The 27,713-nt window shown below is 38.9% G+C and overlaps 1 protein-coding gene and 1 long non-coding RNA gene across 2 annotated transcripts in view; one reads left to right on the forward strand and one right to left on the reverse strand.

Annotated features, from left to right (window-relative positions):
• LOC114207792 (uncharacterized) overlaps positions 1 to 24,376 on the reverse strand; it is an 89,576-nt gene extending 65,200 nt beyond the window's left edge. Inside the window, exons 1-2 of the long non-coding RNA XR_003608918.2 lie at positions 24,171 to 24,376; positions 23,685 to 23,798 (exon numbers count right to left, since the gene is read on the reverse strand). This is a non-coding gene — a long non-coding RNA (uncharacterized LOC114207792). The remainder of the gene's footprint in view (positions 1 to 23,684; positions 23,799 to 24,170) is intronic.
• KBTBD12 (kelch repeat and BTB domain containing 12) overlaps positions 1 to 27,713 on the forward strand; it is a 63,022-nt gene that overhangs the window by 12,497 nt on the left and 22,812 nt on the right. The window contains exon 4 of the mRNA XM_028101819.1: positions 25,322 to 25,519. Coding sequence (XP_027957620.1) covers positions 25,322 to 25,519 — 198 coding nt within the window. The remainder of the gene's footprint in view (positions 1 to 25,321; positions 25,520 to 27,713) is intronic.

Below are 27,713 nucleotides of genomic sequence, written 5' to 3' on the forward strand. Positions count from 1 at the left end.
TTGCAAGAAATACTAAAGGAATACTAAAGAAATACTGAAATCCTTCAGATTAAAAAGAAATATACCAGAATAATTCTAATCCATAGGAAGAAATGAAAAGCACTGGAAATGACAAATATATAGGTAAATATAAAAGACTTTATACATATTCTTTTTTCATCTCTTAATTTCTTTAAATGATATAAGAGCAGATAAAACAATAATTATGGAACTATACTGTTGGATTTATGACATATGTAGATATAATACATATAACTATCAGAATTGGAGAGGAACAAGAGATGTATTGGAACAGTGTTGCTATATTTTAATAAAATTAAGGCAGTATTAACCTGAAGTAGATTGTGATAAAGTAACATACATATTAGAATTTCTAGAGCAACTACTAAAAAAATTTCAAATAGTTTAAAAATCAAAAGAATTAAAATGGTACACTTAGAAAATGATAAACACAAAAGAAGGCAGTGAAGGAGGAACAGAGGAACAAAAACAGTATGAGACGTTGTAAATCCAACTACATAAAAAATTACATTAAATGGGAATGGACCAAATACTTCTATCAAAAGGCAGAGATTTCAGACTGAATAAGAAAATAAGACCAAGTATATGCTGTCTATAAGAGACACATTTTATATTCAATTACATGAATAAGTTGAAAGTTTTATTATTTTATAGAGAAAGACCTACCATGCAAACAGTAACTTTAAGAGAATTGAAGATGGTTTATCATTATCATACAAAATTGACTTTAAGAAAAGAACTATTACTATAAAGATAATTTTGTAATAATAAAATGATCAATAGACCAGGAATATATACATATATTACATATATATCTCAATTATAAATGTGTCACACCCAAAAACAGAGCTCTAAAATACATGAGGCAAAAACTAAAATGAGAACTAGAAAATCACCATTGGAGATCTGTATCCCACCTTCAATAATTGATTGAACGACCAGACAGAAAATCAGCAAAATGATAAAGACTTGAACAACACTATCAACCAACTTAACCTACCTGACATTTGTAGTACACACATATAATAGTGAAATACATATTCTTTTCAAGTGTACATGGCACATTCTCTAGGCTTAATCATTTGCCAGGTCATAAAACAAGTCTCAGTAGATTTGTTTTTATTTCTTTTAAAGATTTTATTTATTCATTTGATAGAGAGAGAGACAGGGAGCACAAGCTGGGGGAGGGGCAGAGGGAGAGGGAGAAGCAGGGAGCCTGATGCAGGGCTTGATCCCAGGACCCGGGGATCATGACCTGAGCTGAAAGCAGATACTCAACTGACTGAGCCACCCAGGTGCCTCTTAATAGATGTTTTAAATTGATGTTATTCAAAGTAAATAACTGACCATAAAATAATTAAATTATAAATCAAAGACAGAAAAAGGAAATGCTCAAATATATGGAAATTAAACAGCATACTTCTAAAACTTTGGGTAAAGAAATCACAAAGGAAATAAAATATTTTAAATTGAATGAAAACTATAGGTGTATATCCCTCATGACCATAGATTCAAAAATCTTTAAGAAACACTTAGCAAATTGAATCTAGCAACATAAAAATGATTATGTGTCATAAAAAATCCTTAAGAAACAATAAGCAAAGTGACTCCAGCAACATAAAAAATGATTATATGCCATGGCCAAGTGGGATTTAGCCCAGAAATGCAGGAATGCAAGGTTGGTTCAATATCCAAAACTCAATGTAATACACCATTTTAATAAGGGACAAAAACCAAATGATCACCTCAATGATGTAGAAAAAGCATTTGACAAAATTCAACCCCCATTCTTGATAAAATTCTCAACAAATTAGGAATAGAAGGGAATTTTCTCCACTTGTTAAAAGGTGTCTATGAAAAACCTACAGCTAAGATGATACTTAGTGGTGATTTTTCTACCTCCGGTCAGGAACAGGGAAAGATGCCTGCTCTGGCTCCTCCTATTCAGCATTGAACCAGAGGTTCCAACCCATGCAATAAGGCAAGAAAAAGAAGTTAAAGGTATATAGATTAGAAAGGAAGAATTTAAAAAGTCCTTATTCACAGATTATATATTCTTGTGTGTAGAAACTCCTAATGAAGCTACAAAAAGTAAATAAATAGAAAAGAAAGACTACTAGAGCTAATAATTAATTTTAGCCAAGGTCACAGTCTAAAGAGATCACAGGATATGAGATCGTACACACAAATTAACTGTATTTCTATGTGCTAGCAACTAACATTCCAAAAATGAAATTGAGAAAATAATTCTATTTCCAATAGTATCAAAAAGAAGAAGAAGGGCACCTGGGTGATTCAGTTAAGCATCCAACTCTTGATCTCAGCTCAGGTCTTAATCTCAGGGTCATGAGATCAAGCCCTGCATTGGGCTCCACTCTGGGCATGGAGCCTACTTAAAAGAAGGAGGAGAAGTGTATGAATACATTTAACCCCCAAACTGTGAGAATCATATGCAGAAAATTATAAAACACTCCCGAGAGTTAAAGAAGATCTAAATAAATGAGATATATTCCTTGATTATGTATTCAAAGATTCAATATCATTAAGATAGCAAGTTTCCCCAAATTGAGCTATATATTCAATACAACCCCTATAATATCCCAGCATTATTTTATTTCTATTTTTTAGTCTTAAATATTTTTAATTTTTTAAATTCCTGTATAGTTAACATACAATGTTCTATTAGTTTCAAGTGTACAATATAGTGATTCACCAATTCTATATATTACTCAGTGCTCAACAAGATAAGTGTACTCTTAATCCCCTTCACCTACTTCACCCATTCCCCCCACCCACCTCCCCTCTGGTAACCGTATTTGTTCTTTATAATTAAAAGTCTTTTGGTTTGTCTCTTTTTTTTCCTTTGTTCATTTTCTTAAATTCCACATATGAGTGAAATCCTATGGTATTTGTCTTTCTTTGACTAACTTATTTCACTTAACATCACACTCCATAGCTTGTTGCAAATGGCAAGATTTCCTTTTTTTAATGGCTGAATAATATTTCATTGTATATATATATATATATATATACACACCATACCCTCTTTATCCATTCATCTATCAGTGGACATAGGTTGCTTCCATAATTTGGCTATTGTAAATAACCAACATTGTTTTTTAAAATTGACAAGCTGATTCTAAAATTATGTGAAGACATAAGGGATGTAGAATAACCAAAATGATTTTTAAAAAGAAGAAAGTTTGAGGACTTAACTCATTTTAAAAACCTATTATAAAGCTATAGTAATTAAGATGTAGTATTGGCCTAAGGACAGGCAGCTAAATCAATAGAACAGAAATGAGAGTCTAAAAATAAATTGGTCTTTGACAAAGCTGTCAAGGCAATCAGTGGGGAAAGATGAACTTTTCAGCAAATATGCCAAGACAATTGGGTAGCTATATGCAAACCAATGAGCTTTTTCCTTAGGAAAAAGGAAGGAAAAAAACACAAAAACCTCAGTATGGACTCCAGATTTAAGAAAACGTAGGAGAAAATGTGGTGACTTTGGATTAGCAAAGATATGAAACTAAAGGCATGATCCATAAGAGGAAAAGTGTTGAGTTGGACTTTCTTAAAATTTAAAAATTTTTGTTCTTCAAAGGGCAACATTAAGAAAAAAGAAAAGCAAGAGACTGGGAGAAAATATTTATAAATCGTATATCTGATAAAAGTTTTGTATTCAGGGGGTGCCTGGGTGGTTCAGTTGGCTGAGCATCCAACTCTTGGTTTTGGCTAAGGTCATGATCTCGTGGTTGTGGGATCAAGCCCCACATTGGGCTCTGTGCTCAGTACAGAGTCTGCTTCAGATTCTTTCTTCCACCCCCTCTGCCCCTCCTCACTATCTCTCTATCTCTCAAATAAATTTTTTTAAAAAATTTGTATTCAGAATAAAGTAGTTTGTAAATAATTTTTGCAACTCAATTTTAAGAAAACAATCTAGTTTAAGATGGGCAAAAGGTTTGAATAGACATGTCACGTAAGAAGATATATGCCTATCTGGTAATCACATGAAAAGATGATGATTTCTCATCAAAAACCAGGGGAGCAAGTAGGCAGGGAAAAAACATTTTTAAAGTGTTAAAAGAACTGTCAACATAGAATTGTATATTTCATGAAAATATCTTTCAGAAGTGGAAATGAAATACTTTCAAGGAAAGAAAACTAAAATGCATGGGAATAGATTTACTCTAAAACAATTTACTCTAGCGAGTAGCAAGTAGATTTACTCCAAAAGAATTGTTTAAGGAAGTTCTTCAGACAGAAGGAAATGATGACAGAAGGAAACTGGGAACATCAAGAATGAAATAAGACCAATATAAATGGTAAATATCTGGGTAAATATAATAGAAAATTCTTCCCCTTTTGAGTGCTTTAGAATGCCTTTAGTGATTGAAAGTAAAAAACTACATTTTCTGATGGGATTTTCAATGCATGTAATATATGAGACATATATTTATATAGCATAAAGAGGGAAGGTTAACGGGACTTAGAAGGGAGCAAGTTTTCTACATTCCAATTACAATGGCAAAATATTGATTCTAAGTAGACTATGAAGTGTTAAATAATTTATTAATCCCCAAACCAACCACTGGAAGAACTATAGTTAGAGATACAGTCAAATCACAATAAATACATTAAGATAGAAAACTAAAAAATGTTCACATAATCCGAGAGTAGACAAGGAAAAGAGGAACAACAACAACAACAAAGAGCAGAGGGAATAAACACAACACAAACAATAAAATGGTAGACCTTATTCCAGCCATAAAAACTACTTACCTAAAGTGCAAATGGAATAATGATACCAATCAGAAAACAGAAACTGTCAGGATGGATTAAAAATAGAATGATCTAATAATATGCTGTCTACAAGAAATCCACTGCAACTATAATGATGTAGATAATTTAAGAGTGAGAGGATGGAAAAAATATATGATGCAAAACTAATGAAGTTAAAGCTGGAGTGTCTATATTAAAGTCAAAGTTAACTTCAGTGCAAAGACAATTACCAGGGATAAAGGAGGACATTTCATAATGATAAAATGATTGATTTACCAAGAAGACATAACAGCAGTAAATGTGTATGCACATAACAATAGAACTTCCAAATACATGAAGGAAAAATTGAACTGAAAGGTGAAAGAGACAAATCAACAAAGATATATTTAACATTCCTCTCTCAGTAATAAACAGACACTTAATTATAGAGAACAAACTGATGGTTACCAGGGGGGATGGGTTAAATAGGTGATGAGGATTAAGGAGTGCACTTGTGATGAACACCAGGTGTTGTATGGAAGTGTTGAATCACTATATTATATACCTAAAACTAGTATTACACTGTATATTCACTAGAATTTAAATAAAAATTTAAAAAAAGAAAATATATTGAGTTGAATGAAAACACAATATATCAAAAATTATGGGGGTGCCTGGGTGGCTCAGTCAGTAAGCGTCTGCCTTCGGCTCAGGTCATGATCCCAGGGTCCTGGGATCGAGCCCCACATTGGGCTCCCTGCTTGGCAGGAAGCCTGCTTCTCCCTCTCCCACTCCCCCCTGCTTGTGTTCCCTCTTTCACTGTCTCTCTCTCTCTGTCAAAAAATAAATAAAATCTTAAAAAAAAAATTACAGAGTGCTATGGAAATAGTGCTTAGAATTTAATTTGTAGCATTTAGTGCTTACATTAGAAAAGAAAAAAGGTCTCAAATATCTAAGCACTCACCTTAGGAAACTAGAAAAAGTAGAGCAACATAAATCCAAATCAAGCAGAAGGAAGGAAATAAGAGAAGAGAACAATGAAATTGAAAGCTAAAAAAATAAAATATAGAGACAATCAATGAAAACAAAGCTGTTTCTTTGAAAAGATCAGCAATTGATAAACATCTAGCAAGAGTGACAAATAAAAAGAGAAATAAGGTGCAAACTACCAGTATCAGAAATGAGAAAGAGCATATCATTACAGTCTTCCCAGACATTAAAAGGATAACAGAGCAGTGCTACAAAAAACTCTAGACACATATATTCAACAACTTAAATGAAATGGACCAATTCCTTGAAAACCACAAGCTACATAGCCACTTAAGATGAAATCAGGAACTCAAAACTATTAAATGTATTGAATTTTTAGTTTATAACATTCCAAAAAATAAATTGCCAGACTTAGAAGTTTTCACTGGTAAATTTAACCAAACATGTAAGAAAGAAATAACACCAATTCTGCAACCTCTTTCAGAACATATAGGGAGAGGAAACACTCAAAAACTCATTTTATGAGGCAACATTGCCTGATCTGAAACCAAAGATGGTACAGAAAAAGAAAAGTACAGACCAATATCCCTCATGAACATAGACACAAAAATCCTCAAGAAAATATTGGCAAGTTCAACCCAGCAATATATAAAAAGAATAACACACCGTGACCAAAAATGAGTTTTATCCTGGGAATGCAAGATTGGTTCAATATTCAGAAATTAATCAATGTAATCTACTGTATTAATTCTATAGACGAAACCACATGCTTACATCAATTGATGCAGAAAAATCACTTGAAAAAATATAACACCCATTCATGATTAGAAACTCTCAGCAAACTAGGAAGAGAAGGAAACTTCCTCAACTTCTCAACCTATTAAAGGGGACCTATGAAAAAGTTACAGTTAACATTATTCTTAGTGGAAAAATTGAATGCTTTTTCCCCTAAGTTCACGCATAAGGAAAGGATGTCCACTGTTACTATTCAACATCATACTCGGAGTCTTAATGCAATAAGGAAAGAAAAAGAAAAGTTAGGCAAAGAAAAAGAAGAAATAAAATTCCGTTTCAAATGACATCTACATAGAATCATCTGTGTAGAAAATCTCAAAGAATCTATTTCTTAAGTTCTTAGAATTAATGAGTTTGGTGTTGCCAAAGAATAAAAAAAGTCAATCTTATTTCTATACATTAGCAAAGTATAAAAACAAAATTTGAAAACTATTTACAATTGCTCCAAAGAAAATGAAATATTTATATATAAATCTAACAAAACATGTATAGGACCTATATGCTAAAATTACAAAATGCTGATTAAATCAAGGAGGATTGGAAGATGCAAGTATAAATGTCAATTCTCCCCAAATTGATCTATAAACTTAATGTAATGTCAATCAAAATGCCAGGAATTCTTTTGTAGCTATAGACTATCTCATCTAAAATTTATATGAGAAGACAAAGAAACTAGAGTAGCTAAAATAATTTTGAAAAAGTATAAAATTGGAAGAATCACACTATCTGGTTGTAAGTTTTTCTATAAAGCTAAAATAAGGCAGTGTGGCATTCGCACAAAGATAGGTAGATAGATACATCTATGGAACAGAATACAGAGCCCAAAAAATAGATCCACACAAGTATGGTCAGTTGGTTTTTGACAAAGATGCAAAAGAAATTCAATGAAGAAAGGATAGTCTTTCAGGCAGACAGCATTGGTGTTCTAATGAACTTTTATAGATTCTGTCATTGAAGATTTGGCATCCATTGATCACAGGGCCAAACTAACTGCCAAAGTTTACATCTCTCCACCTTCTGGGTTTTGTGGATGCTTGAAAATGATATAACAAATCTCCAACCACAATTCCTGACATCTGTGTTTCTCTTCCTGCCAAATAGGGGCTATCTCCACCTAATAACTTCCTGCCATATAGTAAAAAAAGCTTGTTTTCATGCTTTCCCTCTGCCCCTTCTGCCTCCGACTGACCTTGGTTCTTCTCCCCTGCAGCCCCTTGTGGCATGGCATGCCCACTTCTCTTAGGAATTGTAACTAATAAATTCTTATTTCAATGTCACTGATCTCTCCATGTCCTCACTCAGTCACCTTTATAGATTAAAATTTTATACAATCAAGATAATTGGAAAAAATGGTCATATGTAAGAGAAAAAAAGAACTTCAGCCTAAACCTCATACCTTACACAAAAATTAACTGAAAATGGATCATATATATAAATGTAAAACAATGGGGTATCTTGGTGGCTCAGTTCGTTAAATGTCCAACTCTTGTTTTCAGCTAGGTCATGATCTCAGGGACATGAGATTGAGCCCTGCATTAGGCTCTGGCTGAACGTGAAGCCTGCATAAGATACTCTCTCTCTCCCTTTCCCTCTGCAACACCCCCCCAACTTGCACACGCTCTCTCTTTCTCCCTCTCTCTCTCAAAAAAAAGTACAAGAATTTAAAACTTCCAGAGTTATAAAGAAGAAAATCTTCATGACCTTGAGATATGCAATGAGTTCTTACATATGGTACCAAAACCTTAATCTATGAAAGAAAATATTTTTTTAAATTTTATTATGCTATGTTAGTCACCATACAATAATACATCATTAGTTTTTGATGTGGTGATCCACGATCCATTGTTTTCATATAACACCCAGTGCTCCATGCAGTACGTTCCCTCCTTAATACCCATCACCGGACTAACCAATCCCCCCTCCCCCCTCCCCTCTAAAACCTTGTTTGTTTCTCAGAGCCCATAGTCTCTCATGGTTCGTCTCCCCCTCCGATTCCCCCCCCTTCATTTTTCCCTTCCTTCTCCTAATGTCCTCCACGCTATTCCTTATGTTCCACAAATAAGTGAAACCATATGATAATGGACTTTCTCTGCTTGACTTATTTCACTTAGCATAATCTCCTCCAGTCCCATCCATGTGGATGTAAAAGTTGGGTATTCATCCTTTCTGATGGCTGAGTAATATTCCATTGTATATATGGACCACATCTTCTTTATCCATTATGAAAGAAAATATTGGTATATTAGACTTTATCACAATTTAAAACTTTTGTTCTCTGAAAGACACTGTTAAGAAAATGAAGATACACTGTAGACTGGGGGGAAATATTTCTTTAAGACTTTCTCTTTACCTTTGTTTTCAGCAATTTCACTGAGATCTGCCTAAGTGTGATGTCTTTGTTTTCATTCTATCTGGGGTTCACTGAGCTTTTGGAATTTACAGATTGATGTTTTCATCAGTTTGGAGGAACTCTTCAGCTGTTATCTTGTTGAATATTGCTTCTACTTTATTCTCTCCCTTCTTTCCTTTTGTGAGACTCTAATTAGCTGTATGTTAGACCTTTAGATGTGGGCTATGATCTTATCTGGACTCTCCATTCATACTTTTCTCTTCCTATACTTCAGATTGAATATTTTTTATTGAGCTATCTTCAGATTCACTTATCCCTTCTTCTATTGTGTTCAGACTGCTGTTAACTATCCTATGAGTTCTTATTTTCAGATACGATTTTTTTGTTTCCAGAATATCCACCTTACTCTTTTTCAGGAATTCCAATTCTTTGATGAATTTCTCCAATTTTTTCATTCCCCTTTGTCCATCTTTTCCTCTATTTTGTCTTATTAATCAGTTATTTTATTGGTCTGTTAATTCCAATATTTGGATAATTCATGAGTCTGCTTCTATTATGGTTTTTTTCCCTTTAATTGGCCCTATTTCCCTGCCTACTCCCATGTCTGGTAATTTTTCATTGTATGCTGAACAATGGGAAGGCACCAAAAAGTGTCCTTCCACCAGAGAAGATTATGCCCTTCATTGGTAAGACAGAGCAAGGGACTAATCACCTCATCCAATCAGGGGTTGAGTTGGCCCAGGGCTGGGTCACAGCCTTAGCAACACTCAGTTCACTTGTTTGTCCCTGTTCCCTGGTCATGGTTCTTCCAGGCTTTGGACTGAGCACTTCATGGATCTCTGTGTCCTCTCCCCTGAAAGACTGTGGGGATTCAGTTCTTCCCTTCAGAATTTTTTTAGCTTTGCTCTTTAGCCTTCCTGAACAGCTTCAAAACCTGACAAAATCTCAAAGGGAGACCTCTCGTTTGCCACAGGGCTCCTCGCTTTAGTCAGGTTTGGTCTTCCACATGCCATGCAACTCTGGGAGATGTTCCTCTGACCATTAAAAGTATTTGGCCCAGAATCCCAGATTGCCTTTATAACTCAGCATTTTCAAGTAAAAAAAATTGGCCACGTGTGGGAAGTTCCTCTTTGCAGATCCTCTAGTTTTCAATCTGTCACACCAGCCCCACACAACTCACCCTCCCCCCCTCCCACCCTGGTTTCTCTTTCCCTCACTAGAGTCTCTCTGTCTGTGTCCAGTCCAGTTCTTTGCCTTGGTCTAGAATTAGCAAATATCCCAGGTGCAGAAAATGGCCCAGAAAGGGCTTTTTCCTCTCTGGAATTTTAGTTCATCCAGTCCTTATTGTTTCCACACCTCTCTAATGTCTTTAAAAATGTGATTTTTTCCAATTTACCCATTTTTTTCTAGTTGCATTAGGATCATTAGCCTGCCAAGACCTACTACTACATGTTACCAAGAAAAGGAAAAATGATTGCTGTACTTCATTTTTTTAGACACAATTCTTTTTGTATGTTATGTTTGTTTTACAATTTTATAAAGGGAAAAAGGGGAAAGAACAAGATCTGAGGGTAAGTACCTTATTCAAATTTACAGCTATCAAATGGCATAGCAGAAACAGAACCAGTCATCTGACAACAGAGCCTTACTTTCTACCTTTCTTACAACAAGATTACTGATTTTAATCCTGCCATTCAACTAAGACTGCTTTGGTAGCCATCATCAGGGGTTTGCAGAGGCCCTTAGGGAAGTACCTGGTTCTGTCTTTACCTTGAGTCAGCTGAGGGTGGGCGTCAGTAACCCCGCTGAGTTATACATTGGATGGTGCTGGCCCTGCAACTCTCTGCCTTCAAGATTAGGGCTTTAGGGTTTCACGATTTCCTTATCTCTTGCCAAACATCATAAGCTAGGTGCTCTCCACAAGGGCTGAGTTAGGAAATCTGGTTTACCACTATGTAAGCATATAAGTCCTGTGATGTTTTTTCATAACTGGAAGAATGCGATAAAGCAGAAACTCACATGCTCTAGGCAAGATCATACATCTCATCTATAAGTCCTGAATTCACAGGATCTTTAGGGTCTTCTCAAAAAGAGAGGAGTGGAGAAATAGAATGGTTGAATGTTTGAAGTTAAAGTTCTAACTGGGTCTTTTAAGAAATTCTCACTCTTTAGAGACTGAGGCAAGTGAGGTCTCTGCTTCTTTCCAGTACCTGAATTTTGGTCACTACACAGTTGATGTGCAAGCTGGATGGTGAGCCAGAGAAAGGAAAGGAGCTGAAAAATCAAATTAGCTGATTTGCCCTCTGACTTTAATAACTTTTGTAAGTGGTTTGCCAGGGCAGTAGCTAAATTATGGCTTGGATAAAATGTGAGTTTTATTATCTATGCTTTCTTTCTTCCCTCTTAGCAAGAGAATTTAAGAATTGGCTTTATAGTTTGACCCATTGGATTTGGGTAAAAATATAATGTGATTTCTGTTACTTTTGTAGTTTTATTGCTATCTGAACTTCTAGTAATATTGGCAATATGTATAAAAATTAAAATTACAAACCCCTTACCAGATACACAGTTTGCAAATATTTCCTCCCATTCCATAGGATGCCTTTTTACCCTGTTAATTATTTCCTTTGTTGTGCAGAAACTTATAGTTTGATGTAGTCCCATTTGTTTATTTTTGTTTTTGTTGCCTGTGCTTTTGGTGTCATATCCATCAAACCATTGTAAAACCAATGTCACTAAGCTTTTCTCCTAAGTTTTCTTCTAAGAGTTTTATAGTTTCATGTCTTACATTTAAGTCTTTAATACATATTGAGCTGACTTTTGTGTATGGTGTGAGATAAGGGTTCAATTTCAATTTTTTGCATGTGAATAAGTGTTGGCAAGGATGTGAAGTAATTGGAACCCTTGCATGCTGTTAGTAAGAATGCAAAACAATGTAGTCACTATGGAAAATAGTATGGAGGTTCCTAAAAAAAATAAAAATAGAAATACCATATGATACAGCAACCCAGAATTTATTCAGGGATTTTATCCAAACCTGGGTATTTATCCAAATATTTGAAATTAGGATCTCAAAGAGATATTAGCACTCCCATGTTCATTGAAACACTATTCACAATAGAGAGGGGTGGAAACTACCTAAGTGTTCATTGACATATGAATGGATAAAATGTAGCATGTACATGCAATGGAATACTATTCAGCCTTAAAAAAGAAGGAAATTTTGTAATATGCAAAAATATGGATGAACCTTGAGGATATTATGCTAAGTGAAATAAGCCAGTCACAGAAGGACAAAAACTGCATGATTTCACTTATCTGAGGTATCTAAAATAGTAAAATTCACAGAATCAAAGGGTGGAATGGTGTTGCCAGGGGCAGGAGGTGGAAATGGGGATTATTAATCAATGGGCATAAAGTCTTAGTTAAGCAAGATGGATACAGTATAGAGAGCTACTGTACAACATTGTATCTAGAGTCAACAATACTGTATTGTACATTTTAAAATGTGTTAAGAGGATAGAGCTCATTTAAGTGTTCTTACCACAATAAAATTTTTAAAAATTAAAATTACAAAACATGCCATTTGAGCTAAGAAAGATGTAAAACAGTGGGGGAAACACATGAAGTACGGAAAGAAAATATGGTATAGAAACTCAAAATTTGTACAGTGAGGGAAGTGGAAAGAAGGAGGTAGCAGGGCCTGGGCTAATGGGGAAGAAGCAGCATCGAGAGACTTAGGAATGAAAACAGTTCTTGGGAACTAGATGAATGAAAACGAGCAAAATTTGGCCTTTCCAAATTGAGAGGAGAAATAATTCAGTGCAAGGAAATCCTTTCTAAATAACAGGCAAGATTCAATTGAGTAACACTGACGTCATATAGACTATGAATTTCCATTGGAGAGATACTGTATTTTCTTATCATACTGTAATTTGATTCAACACATACTTGTTGGGCATGTGGTATGTTGGGCTCTGGGCTGGGTGCTGAGGATCTAGAAACAAAATCACACTCTATGCCCAGAAGGAACTTGTGGACCAGAATAAGATACAGTCAGATCAGTCATGCATACAGTTAAGTGCACACATAGGGACATATGGAGGGTCAAGTCACTCACTCTATAGGTAGGACTTAGAAAAAGGAAAAGGAGAAAGATGTTTGGCACCAGGGACAATATAAGTCAAAGCATGATAGAGAAAGATTAGATTGAGTTACTTTCATGCTTTAATATCTTCATTTCATGAGTGCATATTAAATTAGTCTGTTTCTCAATTCAATGTCAATTATTGATCACCATTCAAGGATGAGACCAGCACTCAGTATCTGGAATCAAAAAGAGCTGAGCGTATTGTTTATTTATGTGTAGGAATGATTAACTGGTCAGAGACACTTCGATTGAACAAAGCTGCCTAATAATCTCAGGGTTGTGGGCAGGAGTTTATTTTGGATTACTGTTTGTTACACAGGTGGGAGTGGGTTGCTGTCAGAAGTATGGTTTGTGCTCATGATAGAGGCAGGGGTGGGTCAAGCCAGACGTAGCAGAAAAGTCAGTGGAGCCGGTCCGCTGCTGATTGGCTCCCTTTCAGAGTCTGCAGCTCCATCTGACTGATTGGTTCTAGAAGCACGTTCACTGAAGCAAGCTGTCACTGATTGATTAATCAGGTTGAAAACCACTTCTGATATTGATGTGTTCCCATGGCCATAGAACAGCTAGGCTTTTCCTAGGAGTGTGGAACTTTGATATATTCTCATTCTCCCCTCCTAGTCTCTTATTAACCTAAGCAACAGGAGACATCATTGGGGTTGTCCAGATGCTCTCTGCTATTGTTGATTCTTCTTGAAGATAAGGTTTTACTTGTGGGTCTGCTTTTTAATTTGCTTATCGATTGGCATGAGTTTGTCCTGCTTTTGTCTTCAAATCATTTGTTGAAACATTTGTTAGGACAGTGACTGTGTAGACTTAAGACTCTGGAGAAATAAATCAAGCTGTGTGATATACGAGTATAACAAAGTATTACAAGAAGGGAGTGGAGGGCACTCTCGTGGCACGATCTAGACTTTTCCAGGTCTCATCATCAAAACAAGGCCCAGCAATTCCCTGAGTCAATAGTTTGCCTCTTCTTTTTGCATGGATAGAAATCGTTCTAACTTCTCTGTGGTGGTAATCAACGTACAAAATGAAGTGTCAGCAATAGCACAGACTCTTTTGGATTAGCAATAGAAAAACCAAAGGCAATGCTAATTTCCATAGCTATTTGGGCAAAGGAATTTTAACTGTTTTGTTTACTATTTTCTATATCAGCCAAAGTGAGGGAGAAATTTTCAAGGATCACCTGAGTTGAGCAGCACGTGGGGATGGGATTGTTATCCTCAGGAATCTGTCCCACCAGTGTGGGAAGGGTTTTATCCCTTCAGACTCTTTATAAGAAGACACAGCCCCCCAGAGGGTATTGGAGAGTCGTACACCTGGTCTAACTAAGAGACTGATAGAACAATTAATTGGTCCCGGTCTCGGGTTGGCAAAGAGCCTGGCTCCTACACAGAAGAAAAGAACCTGAGCACTGCAATAGAGATGTGATCAGCTCTACTGGAGCTGGAGGTATATTGTCTCTAGGGCTCATGATAAACAGTCACTGTTATATATCCTGTTAAATAACAAAATTCACCCAAGTAAATCTAAAGATCTAATTGGCTTTATTCAATGATTCGTGAATCAGGCAGCACCCCATCTAGCAAGTGGAGAGGCGCTCCGAGGAGTTGTACAAAATAGACGGAGGGTAGGGACAAGAAAGTTATTAGCAAAAGGAGAGGATTGTTCCAAGGCAAGGCTGTTTTCTAAGGGGAAAAGCAAGGTGTCTGATCGTGCAGATGACCTCATCTTTCCTAGGGAGCTGGAGAGGACCCAGGTGCAGACTAACGGGCAGGGATTGAAAAATTCCTGACTGACCAGTTAGGACCACATTTCTGGGGGAGGTTGAAACTGCAATTAGGTTATGTCATAAGCACCGGTGTGAGAACTTGGTCTAAATGACACCATTTGGGGCCTATGTGTATTTTTTGTGGATGGTTCTTTTTTCTTAACAATCTTGAGAAAATTATTATCCCCCTCTCTCAGTGGAGGGACATTGTTTTCATTTCTGTATTGTGTCATTGTTGGTGACCTCAGTTTGACATATCTCCATACCATACTTCGAGTTAGCTGCTCAGGCAATAGTTTAGGAGAGGCAAATTAAAAAGTTAGGATGGTCATCAGCCCTTGGTAAACCAGTAAAGAGAAAAAATATGATCAAAAAGGTAAAGAATAAAGTTACACAAAGAAGAGCATGACCGTGATTGTAGTAGAATCTTGTTCTGATGATCTCCTCAGTCTCATGCCCCATGGAGTAAATGCTTCTGGGGCGGGCTGTGGGTGAGTGGAGAACCTCAGTTTAAGATCCCCAGTGGCTGTGTGTCCAGTTCTACTGCTTTTTCTAAAGCTCTTTGAAAATGTTCAGCCGATCTACTTTTTTCATTCCTTCCCATTGTAACTATGCACCAATGACATACTGCATGTCCACACAGCCTGCTTTTCTGTGTAGAGCAGGTACACATTTTCATGTGAGGGACTCTTGGAAAATATCGTCCAGAATGTGTTCTTTCCATTTGAACTACTGGACACCGTGGCCATGGCTGACCTTCAAGGTTTGATATGAGTTGTCAAGATGTTAGAATATTGGCTTCAGTTCACATCTGTGCTAAGTTTCTGGGGAAATGTCTTTGAAAAGTGTCTTGCCACAGATAATAATAACTTGAATTTAGTTGAAAACAGCTCCTGGGATTATGGCAAACTAGCCAAGAGCCCTATTTGTCAGATATTGGGTAGTTTTTCCTGGAAATCTATCAATTGCCTTCTTAACATAAAAATACAGGAAAAGATACGGCTAGAGTGTTTGCCTAAGTGACTCTGCTATTCGCTCAGTTACATGTGTTATTGTCAGTTTTGCGCACTATAGTTGGCTCTTCTGTTGCATAACTTCCTGGAGAGCTTGAAATAATTTAAAGAGTCTATATAAGCCTTATGAGTAAATGACACCCTATTGAAAACCCAGGTATTTAATACTGGCTGGTTTTCATTTTGGCTGTTTTCTCAAGAGTGTGGCCATTTTCACTGGGACATGCAAGAAGGAGTGGGCCATGGGCTCAATGGCTGAACCGACGGAAACTCTCTGGGAAGAGACCAGAGGGTGCTGTTGAAAGCCATGCATTTTTTTTTTTTAAAGATTTTATTTATTTATTTGACAGAGAGAGTTAGCGAGAACAGGAACACAAGCAGGGGAAATGGGAAAGGGAGAAGCAGGCTTCCCGCTGAGCAGGAAGCCCAATGCGGGGCTCGAGCCCAGGACTCTGGGATCGTGACCTGAGCCAAAGGCAGATGTTTAACGACTGAGCCACCCAGGCGCCCCGAAAACCATGCATTTTTGAATGATTTATTTTTTATTTTTATTTTTTTAAAAGATTCATTTGTTTATTTACTTATTTATTTCACAGAGAGAGACACAGCAAAAGAGGGAACACAAGCAGGGGGAGTGGGAGAGGGAGAAGCAGACCTTCTGCCGAGCAGGGAACCCGACACGGGGCTCGATCCCAGGACCCTGGGATCATGACCTGAGCCAGAGGCAGATGCTTAAAGACTGAGCCACCCAGGCGCCCCTAAATGCTTTATTTTTTAAGAACAATCTTTTGTCATGTGTACTATGAAAGCTCATTATAACAGATAGTTAAGCTACTTTAACCCAAATATATCCTAATCTTCCAAAAAATGTCCTTTAAACAGGCAGCCTAAAAAAATTTAGGGTAATATATCCTATTACTGTGAGAAAATGTTAACTCCTTGTTTTCAAGGTTTAAAATCATATTTTTATGAGTAATAATGTAGGAGATGAATTAAATGCAGACTCCTATTAGTAAAGTTTGGAGAAATATCAAACCTTCTGGCCTCCACCTCTTTAAACCCTAGTCGTGAGCTCTTGTTGAGTGTCTGTATTAGAAAAACAAATGATTTTAAATATGGTACCAGAGGTTCTCTTTGAAAAATAAAAGCCTTTGTGAAATAAACTAGGAGGCATTTTAGATTTCCTACTATTAGTTATGCTTTTGAATTAATTATGCTTGCTTCTGGAATGACAACAGATACTCATAAATAGGGATTTCCAGCAAGTGTTATTAAAAAGTCAAATTGTATTCAGACATTGCTTCAGCTTGGTGGGTCAGGAAAATCAAATACAGAAAGTGAGCACCAGCATCTATTTGTGGAAATGTTCAGACCTTTCCCAAACTGGCCCCAGCCTGCCTATGCAGCCTCACCTCCTCTAGCCTCTTCCCTCCCAACCCCGCAAAACCTGAATTCCAGCCTCGGGAATGGACAGTCATTTCCTGAACATACCTCCATTCTGTGCCTGTGCTTACTCTCCTCTCTCTGCTTTTAATGCCTCCACCCCTGTTTCGCTAACTCTTACACATCTGGCAAAAGATGCCCTTGGTGGTTGTGTGACCACAGGTCAGGGTTGATTGCACTGGTTCCCTGCGCAAGCTGCTCTGGGCCGGTCACTGCCCTCCTCACCACTTAGGGGAAGAGACCTTGCCTCTTTTCGTGTCCGCGTGCCTTCCAAGAGCCCGCCCAGGGCCTGGCTTCTATGATAGGAGCTTGGTAAATATTGGTTTACTGAACTGACTTCTCTCATCTCTGTAGCCTGTCCACCCCCTAGAAAGCCACAAAAATAATCAGACTTACAGGTATTGTGGGTGATTTTTTAAAGTAGGATTTTTCCTTTCCCTGTCTGGGGAGCCAGCTAACCAGAAGCCTTCCCACACAACTGATGTCCCAAACCACTGGTGTCACTTTCTCCAGGAGACTGCTCTGGGCCTCACTGGCTTACTGAAGCGGTCACACTGCAGTCTGCCCCCCTAAGCTGGAGAGCCACTGTGGGTGACGCAGGGGAAGTCACCCCGAAGGTCCCAGTCACTAGAGTAATGCACTTCAAAGATCTCTTTAGAGGTGAATGATTGTATGAGATGAAAGAAGTGTTATTATGGTAAGGTCCTGCCTTTATCTTTCTTTGGATAAAACTCTAAGCACCTTTTTAAAGGTTAATATAAGTGTTTCTCAAATTCCCTCAGTTCTTTATTAAAATGGCATCTCCCTGGCCCTCGCCCTCGGCAAATTCTGAGCTAGGAGGTCTGGAGTGGGACTTAGGAATCTGAATTATAGGAAGCATCCAGGCAGTTCTGGTGTGCGTAATTGTAGGACTAGACTTTGAGAAATACAAATAATGGTGAGAACAGCGAAGAGGTGGAGGGATCACATACCCAGAATATTTACTAAACATGTATCACATAAGCCAGGCCCCAGGGCCAGCTCTTAGAAGAGATGAAGAGATGAATGAGGCAAACTCCCTTCCCATGGGCAGCACCATATAGTCAGGTACCCTAGGAGGATGGCAAGCTCATTCGGTCAAAGTATCCTGGCATTGGGGGCCTGGGCGGCTCAGTTAAGCGTCTGCCTTTGGCTCAGGTCATGATCCCAGGGTCCTGGGATGGAGCCCCACATTGGGCTCCCTGCTCAGCAGGGAGGCTGCTCCCCCCTCTCCCTCTGCCCCTCCCTGCTGCTCATGCTCTCTCTCATGCTCGCTCGCTCTCCCAAATAAATAAATAAAATATTTTTTTAAAAAATGTACCCTGGCATTCATAAGTTATCAGAGCAGACTGTTGGGTGTAGTCTGCTCGAATCCCAGAAGTGTTCTGGACTTAGATAGACATTTCTTAAGTTCATGCTGCACCAAAAAAAGCACTATGTTTTTACAATGGCCAAAGACGCCAGACAAGGTATTCTTCGTGCCAACTTTCTCTGAGAAAAGGCTTGGATTTAGAGATTCATTAGCTGAGGTGGCTTTGAACTGGAGTGAATGGCTCATCTTCTTTTTGTTATGGGTGTCCATGAAATGTATTTCCAGTTAATCATATGAAGGATTTTTTAAAAGATTTATTTAGTATTTGAAAGAGAGAAAGAGAGGGAGAGCCAGCAAGAGGAGGGGCAGAGGGAGAGGGAGAGAATCTTAAACAGACACCCTGCTGAGCACAGAGCCCAATGCGGGGCTCCATCTCATGACCCTTACATCACGACCTGAGTGAAATCAAGAGTTGGACACTTAACGAACTGAGCCACCCAGTCGTCCCCATATGAAGGATTTTAACCTTGATTATCTGGCACTCTCAACAGGGAACCCTGAAAAAGTACTCTAAGAGACCAAAGTTTGCCTATGGCTCCCAAATTGCAACTAGCTATAGTAATTTTTATCATTGGTATCCTGAAGGTTCACGGAGAGTTGGCAGTCCCACATTTCATTATGACCATTAGTTAGAAATTCTACTTCATTCAATCCATGTATAATCATAGTGCTATATTACTTATGGTTTCATATTTGCCTTTGGTTTCCCAGTTGACTGTGTCTTTTTTTTTTTAAGATTTTATTTATTTGAGAGAGAGAGAATGAGAGACAGAGAGCACGAGAGGGAAGAGGGTCAGAGGGAGAAGCAGACTCCCTGCTGAGCAGGGAGCCCGATGTGGGACTCAATCCCGGGACTCCGGGATCATGACCTGAGCTGAAGGCAGTCGCTTAACCAACTGAGCCACCCAGGCGCCCAGTTGACTGTGTCTTAAGGACAAAAACAAAAAGAGAATCTTTAACGTGTTATTCTCTGATACCTAGTACAAACACAAAGGGAATATCCAAAAAATGCATAAAATTAACTAGAAGTTTAAAGTACTATACATTCTATGCTCTTTGCTATGAAAAGAGATAAATTGCTAACAGCCACACCAATAGCAAGGATTTGTTCAAGAAAGTAAATTTTAGGTCTATTTTCATGAAGCCTGATGTATAGAGTCTCGTACGTATCTATGGCATATTATGACAACAGGTCATATTGTTACTCCTGAATACTTAAGAAAATGTTTAATTACATTTGGAATCTTCCACTCACTAAGGCAGAGATAACATATGTTTTAAAACATCATAAAAGAGTAGAATGTGTTATCTTCAACTAGTTTATCCTAATTCATAGATGTAATCATTTTTTATCACTCTCTTTCTGTACTAGTTCTTGGGTAAATATGGAAATGAGCACAAAATGATGGTTTTTTGCAAATCATTTTGTTTACACATGAGATAAATATGCCAAACATTAATAGTTAGTCAATAAATATTATTAAGATCCCTTAGAAGAAAGACATTATACTTAGCAGCTCAGAGAATGTAATAATGCATACCTCGCTTTCAAGGATTTATATCCTGTGTGTCTACATTTTTCAGCTGTGGAATATATCTGATGACTAGTTCTCACAAGGCCACTTTAGAGAAGTATTTGCAGGGGGTTGACCTGTGTCCTGTCAGGTTAGGTCCAGCCCAGGTTAAGAGAAGTTACTGATTCTTTAGGCAGGCCAAACTGGGGGAAGAGAGGAGCCCCAAAACAGACTCACACCAACAATTTCTCCCAATACCTGGTCTGAGATTCCTATATCCTTAAGAAGATAACCTTTATAAACTGACAGGAAGTGAGTTTTCAGCTCTCTGGACCCAGGGCTTGCCCCATTCTGGAAAACCAGTTATCGCCTTTTGTTTTGACAAAAAAAGTATAAGAAACAAAGATACCTGGGATGAAGGTGAGGAGCTGATCCATTTATGCATTTAGTTAAATTTTTCTTAACTATCTATAAACTGTTGAGGATGCAGATGTGAATTAGACACTTCTGCCCTCAAGTGACTTACAAACTAATCTAATAGACAAACATAAATAAAGAGCAATATATTTTATAGGAATCTAATTTCTGTTCAAAGGACAGTGGAAGCCCAAAGAAAGGAATGGCCAATTTTGTGTAGAGAGACATAAAGACTTCTTTTCTTTTAAGATTTTTTATTTTTAAGTAATCTCTACACCCAACGTAGGGCTCTAACTCACAACCCAAGGTTAAGAGTCACATGCTCTGTGGACTGAGCCAGCCAGGCACCCCAGACATGAGAAATTTCTTAGTGGTGACTATTGAACTGAGCCTTAAAAGAAAGGTAAGAGTTTATGAAGCGGGGGAGGAGGAGGAGAGAGAGACCATTCTAGGCAGAGACCAGCCTAAGCAAAGGCCAAGAGCTGAATGGCCTTAACCTGTTTGGGGAACTGCCCGCAGCCCAGCGTGCCTGGAGCATAAGGCGGTGGGGTGTGTTGGAGGAAACGTGAAGCTCCTGACAGTGTCTGGATCATGAAAGCTTGTGTATCTTTCAAGGAAGGGATAGACACAAGAAGAGTTGAGGAGGTGCAACCAACAGAATTGGGTGACAGATGAGATACGGAGGGTGCTGAACCAAGTTGGATGGTGGTGATATTCATCTGAGGCTGTGCCCTGTCACCTCTGACCTGTTGCGACATCTCCAGGTCATCCACTAAGCATGCTCCTACCCACCGTTCCCAGGCTCTCCCTTGTTCTCCCCATACTGGCTCAGCCTTCTGACCGGCCGGGGCCCACAGCACAAGCTAGTGAAGAGGAACAGGGAAGGAATGAGGGAAAGACAGGCCCAGGGCTTGAAAGAACTGACAGGGTGAGGCCAGACTTGACTCACATAGTGAAATCCACTGATGCCCCAATACCAGGTCAAGACATAAAGCCCAGGGGCCATTCAGAATCAGGTGGGGTGGCAACTTTGTAATTGCAGCTTATTTGGCACCCACAGGCTCAGTGACAGAACTTAACTATTCAGCTGCCTACAATTCCACTTGGAAATGTATTTCTAATTCCGGTGGAAATGTAAGACATTGCAAACACCTGATTTTCCCTCCAAAATCAAGCAAAATCAAGCTTTAACAAATGAGCTTGATCTTCCTTTTCAACTCTTTTATTTGATTTTCATGGTATTGTGTTTTGAAGAGCTAACAAAATGCAGACGGATGACTGTTTTCTTAGCCTGGTGAGAAAAAACTGGCAAAGGGCAGTAAAGGGTTAGCCAGTGAAGAGAATGGCCTTATTATAAATGAGGACTACCAGCCCATGTTCACACAAAATAAGCAGGGCTGGCGTCACCTGGAATTTTGTAAATGGCAGATAAGCGTGCTTTCAACCCAGTCCTTGGGGACTTTTTTTTCTGAAAACAGCTGAGATGCCTGTGTTAGACTAAGAAAGGAACAAGATCATGTCTTCTAGGGTCGTGGGCTCCACATCGGGAACTCTAAAATGAGAGTAAAAAAACTCAGAGAGCAGACAACTCCAGTAAGAACAAAATGGTCACAGGCATTATATCAGCAGTGAACAGATTGCATTTGGACATGCAAGTCAGAAAGTAGCCCATCCACTCAGATGTGTGGGCCAGCCTCACTCCTGGAGGCCTGGGGCTGCAAAGTCCTTGTCTGGCCTTTAGGACATCACCTGACGGCTCCTACCTCTCTCAGACGTTTAGGACCAGATGAATTCCTCTAAATCCCATCCGGGAGCCTTCCTCCCCACCTGATGGAGGAGGTGAAGGCTTGGCCTGCTTGAACGGCAGCCCTCTGATCTTTTGATTGTCTCTACCCAACCTTGGAAGAAACTTTTAAGAGAGATTTGACCATACAGTCAGTAACCATCAACTATAGACCTAGCAAATAGTTAAATCCAGAGAAAGCAAATGTAAGATTTCAGCTACTTCAGCGAACACTGGCTTATTTACCCGATGCTCTAGAACATTCAGGAGAAGGAATTAACTTGACTGAGTACCTGCTACATGCTAACCACTTTGTTCACAAGCAGCACATGAGAATAAAGAAATTCCAGTAGTAATGCCCTTCTCCCCCGTTACAGTTATGTAATTACTTACTCTTTGCCACAACTTATGAAATTGGTATTATTATCATTCATTTACAGATGAGAAAATTGAGGCCTAAAGAGGTTATATGGACCCACACTAGGAAATGGACACAAGCGTATGAACCAGGATCTGTTTCCAAAAGCCTACCTGCTTTTTTTCTGTGTCACAAGAAAGCCTACGACAGTAAACATATTTACTAAAGCTTGTTTCCAAAAAGCTTCTTTAGCAATGCAAGTAACTTTGGGAGTTTGCCCAAGCAATTACACAATCCCTTTCCTCTTTTGGATCCAGCCCAGGGAAGAATAGAGTAAGCCTGCCACCTGAAGGCAGCCCAGCAGGCAGAAGCAGGGAGCCAATACCACTGTAGGCAGGGTGCTGCGGACAGGGAATCCTAGGAGGTCATCTCACCGGTGACCTCAGCCAGCTCCCTGACAGGCTTTGCGTGTGCACACCCACAGAAGGGGAAGAATCTATAGCAGTGAAACATAAGAGTGGGTCTTCATCTTTGTAGAAACAAAAACGAGAGGGAGGCATTGTCCTATCATTTTCTCCCTCCTCTGTCCCCCACCACCAAAAAACCCTAAGGTATATAGTTTGCATTCGAGGTCGATTTGGGCATGACTTGCAAAGATGATTTCTATTCATTGGTCTGTTTTGAATAAAGAAAAGTCAGGCTGAGAGGTTCTGATAGCATATAAATTAAAGATATGGAGGTATCTCATTGAAATTCTAAAGATGTACTGATCCTACCCTAGATTTCTCTCATCAAAAGAGTTCTCTTGTAGTGCTGCTGCTGACTTATTAATAAAGATCACGCTTGTATTTGAGTATTTATCTAATTAGAATTCACCTTCAGTTTAAGTTCATTAGTCTGCTGTCACAGAGTGACACTCTAAGTGTACCTGTTGGTGGGATTACATCCAAGTGAGACGGAGAATGCATTCGGGCGTTAATGGCCAGAAGCCGAGACAATGGCCCGCCAGCCATGGCACCCTCGAGTAGAGCGTGTGCGCTGTCTGCCAACCAAACAGAAAAGGCACATGTTTCAAAGAGCAGCGGAAGGGCTCAACATTATAATTAAATACACCTAGTAACAGAGAAACAGAAACGGCAAGAGCCCTAATTATTTCAAAAACCAAGAGAACAATACCCATTCTTTATATGCATTATGTTGGGGAAGCTTTTCTAATGGGCTTTTATTGAAACTTCTAAGTTATGTTCAGGATGCTGGTTGCTCGGCATGCCCCAGCCTGACTCCCAGTGACTTGCATTTAACCTGTTTGCTTCCCCTTGTTAATAGGTCTTCTGAAGTGGTTGTAATATCATCCAGCCTAGTAATCTCTCTCCTGGGTCTTGGGGAGCAGGTAACTAAAGCATCTCATTCTTACCTGATGGGTGGTTGCCAGGTTTAGCTGCTGGTGATAAATCCTCTTCTTTAAGGCTGTCTTGCCCCACAAATCAGAAATTCCCCTTCGTGTTGAACTAAGAAACCTCTAGCTACCACAGTACCACACTGAAAGAGAGCCATGAACAGCAGAGCCGTGCAGATAACCAAGGCCAGTGTGCTCCCCTCCTCAGAAACGCTGCGGCTCACACTTGGCACTGGAATGGGCTAAATTATTTATCCAGTCGGATAAGAGAGAAAGCTGCTAAGAGCTTCCTGAGTTGATAGCCTCACTCCCTGGATCCATACTGAGAGAGGAAACAGGCTGGGCTCCCTCAGCAAAGAGGGGAAAAAAAAAAAAAACTTCCTCCATAGTTCTCTGCCATCATCACTGTTACTTACAGATACCTAATTGGTATCTCTTTTCAGTTACCTGTCACCATGCTGTCTACCTATTTATTTGCATACGTGACCCTTTTTCCACCGCATTAATTTCTTAACGGCAGAAAATATGCCTTATTCATCTTCCTAAACTTCTTATCATTTAGCATGTTGCCTTGATAACACAGGAAACCCGTGAATATCTGTTGAGTGAACCGTATCATCCAAAAATGGGAGATGCACTGGGCATTTGGAGCCTTTCTTTGACCCTAAACTTGAAATTTATCAGAGAATGGCCCTTCCCTAATGGGGAAAAGTTCATGCAACCTAAGAAGAGAGGAAGAGACAGGTTTACATTGATGAGGAAGAGAAAGGACGCATCCCTACTGGAGGTCAGTGAAATCATTGCTAACGATCAACTGAAAGACAGCTGTCAGAGTCGAGTTGCGCTCACATGCAAACCTGAAATTCTTATCCTAAAGGGGTTGCTCATGGTGTGAACCAGCGTTGGATATTGTAGAACATAAAGCCTGCAGTGGAATCCGCTTCATGCATAAGCACAAACAGAACACTCTACAAAACTGATATTAAACTTGGCTATGGAGTACAGAGCAGGCATCACTATTGCTTAGAAATTCTGAGAAGTAGCACCAGGCAAGACAGGAAAGCCAGAGGCCTGTAAATGTGTGATACAGACTGTAAGAGGAGGGGGGTGCAAGCCACAGGGAAATTCCAGTTCTTGGTCATCTCATTTCTGTGTACCATTCTTTGTAGGTGGAATTGGCTGTGTAGGTCAAGACAAAGGCCAGGTTCGAAAGTGCCTGGATGTGGTGGAGATCTATAACCCTGATGGGGACTTCTGGAGAGAGGGCCCACCTATGCCAAGTCCCCTGCTCTCCCTTCGAACCAATTCTACCAATGCCGGAACAGTGGATGGCAAGCTCTATGTCTGCGGGGGATTCCACGGAGCAGGTAAATTGATCCAATTCTAAATGCTTTATAACCTCCCTCGGCATTAACTTTAACACCCCCCCCCACTTAATTGACCCTGCCACCAAAAAATAATCCTGAGAGCAGGCTGAGCCCTGGCAAAAGCCCAGCCTTCAGAGTTCAGTGACCCTGAGCAGCTCACCAAAGCTCTGAACTTGGCTTTTCACATCTGCAAAAGGGAGCTGCTACCTCCACAGGCTACTGCACAAGTTAAATGAGATCTAGTTTATAATGTGTCTGGCACTCAGTAACTCTTAGCTGAATAAGAGGAGAAGAGAAATGGGAGAAGCAAGTCTAATCCCGATTGCAGGGCTGACAAGAGATCGGAAAACGCGAAGAACAGGCAGAAGTAGAGTCATGACCGGAAGTGTTGGATTTTAACCCCGTCTTTATTGACCAACAGATCCCACCCTCAGAGGACCCACTTATTCCTTCTCCATTACTCCCACTTCAAATAAATTGCTTGAAAGCATTTCTGAAATAATACCTAATGCATATATTACCACACTTAGTTCCCAAGTATCAAATTGTACCATCTTCGCAATATACAGTATGGATTTGTCATTTTTAACGTACCAGGGAAATTTTTAAATATGCACAAAGCTAATAAGCAACTCTCTGCAAGGCTTGACTAGTTGCATCAGTAAATAAGGCAGAGTGCAGTTATATTAAAATGACTAACTGTTCAATTCTAGCCTCACTAATAGAAGCACTGGGCCAGTACATATCCATGAAAAGCATGCCTCCAGAGCACTTAAAACTTTGGAAGGGTGCCAGATTCAAATAAAGCTGACACTGCAGCTAAGCCAAGCCTTTTATAAGCCTACCTTCATTGTTAATGCACATCGTTATATGGAAGTTAAAGAATGTAGTTATCATTACAAACTAAAAAAGACAGGAGATAAATGAACCAAATACAATGAGTGGGCCTTATTTGGCTCTTGATTCAGACAAATCCTCTGTAAAAAGATATTTTTCAGATAGTCCAGAAAATTTTAATATGGACTGGAATATTAGAGGATAGTAGGGAACTGTTCATTGTTAGGTTATGATAATAATGGCATTATGGTTTTGTATAAAGGAGAAAGAAAAAAAGAAAAACGTGAACAATTAGAGATCATTTAGAAGTATTTATGGGTGACAATGATATGCTGTCTGAAATTTGCTTTCATCTACTCCAGCAAATACTTTTTTAAAAAGTCAGTGGGGTGAGGGGGGCAAGAGCAGATTTTACAGCATTAGTAAAATGTTGATAATTGTTAAGGTTGGATAATGGATGCAGCAGGGCATTATTTCACTACTTTTGTGAATGCTTGAACATTCCCATAATAAAAAACTTCAATTTTCCTTTCCCTCCCTTTCTTCAGAGGACTTTCCAAAGAGGTTTTTTAAACACTTTTAATATCTTTTATATTAAACATCACATTCTTGTGTAAAGGAATCTATCATAGTAGCAAGAAACCTGGCTCAGGAAGGAGATCTGATGAGTGCCCCCTCATTCATGCTCTGGGTATAAGGAGGGACCCGAGGAGTCAGGAGAGAGATCCCAGCTGCTGTACCCACACACCTGCCAGGGCTCTCCCCCAGCTGTGATCACCACCTCCTCTCCATCCTCTGGCTTTTGGCTTTCTCTTGACCAGAAGAGAAGAACAGAGAATTACAAAAGGTAGCCTCAGGACATTCAGAGGGATGGGTGATAATTAGTGTCTAAGGACCTGGAAGATACTCTGTTTTGTCTTGTGTCTTATCTTTCCTTGTATAATAATGAGTTAGAGAACTGATATCCTCCAGCTTTTCAAACATGTCTACACTCATACCACAAGACAACCTCTTTTCTTGATACTGTAGTGGCCTAATGATGCTTTCAGCCAGAGGGAAAGGGATTTACCAGATGAGCTCTCAAAATCCATTTTAATTATTTGGTTCTAACATGGTGGATTTTCTGGGATTAGCTGAATGAATCATCACTGGGGTTTTATGAAAAATAGAGCAATTGTATAATAGCATGCCTGTTATGACCCAGCAACCTCAGCATCAGACCTAAAAACAGGCACTGAATTTTCTCTCCTTGTGTGATACAAACCTAGTCATCCCATTTATTTAGTCAGGAAACCACAATCAAGAAATTAATCTCTTATAATCTATTTAATTAATTCAGTAAAAATTTGGTGACTGA

This window comes from Eumetopias jubatus, unplaced genomic scaffold, assembly GCF_037043125.1.
Source record: "Eumetopias jubatus isolate StellerSeaLion01/CBP00866 unplaced genomic scaffold, mEumJub1_p1.0 scaffold_1, whole genome shotgun sequence".
NCBI classification, from domain to species: Eukaryota; Metazoa; Chordata; class Mammalia; order Carnivora; family Otariidae; genus Eumetopias; species Eumetopias jubatus.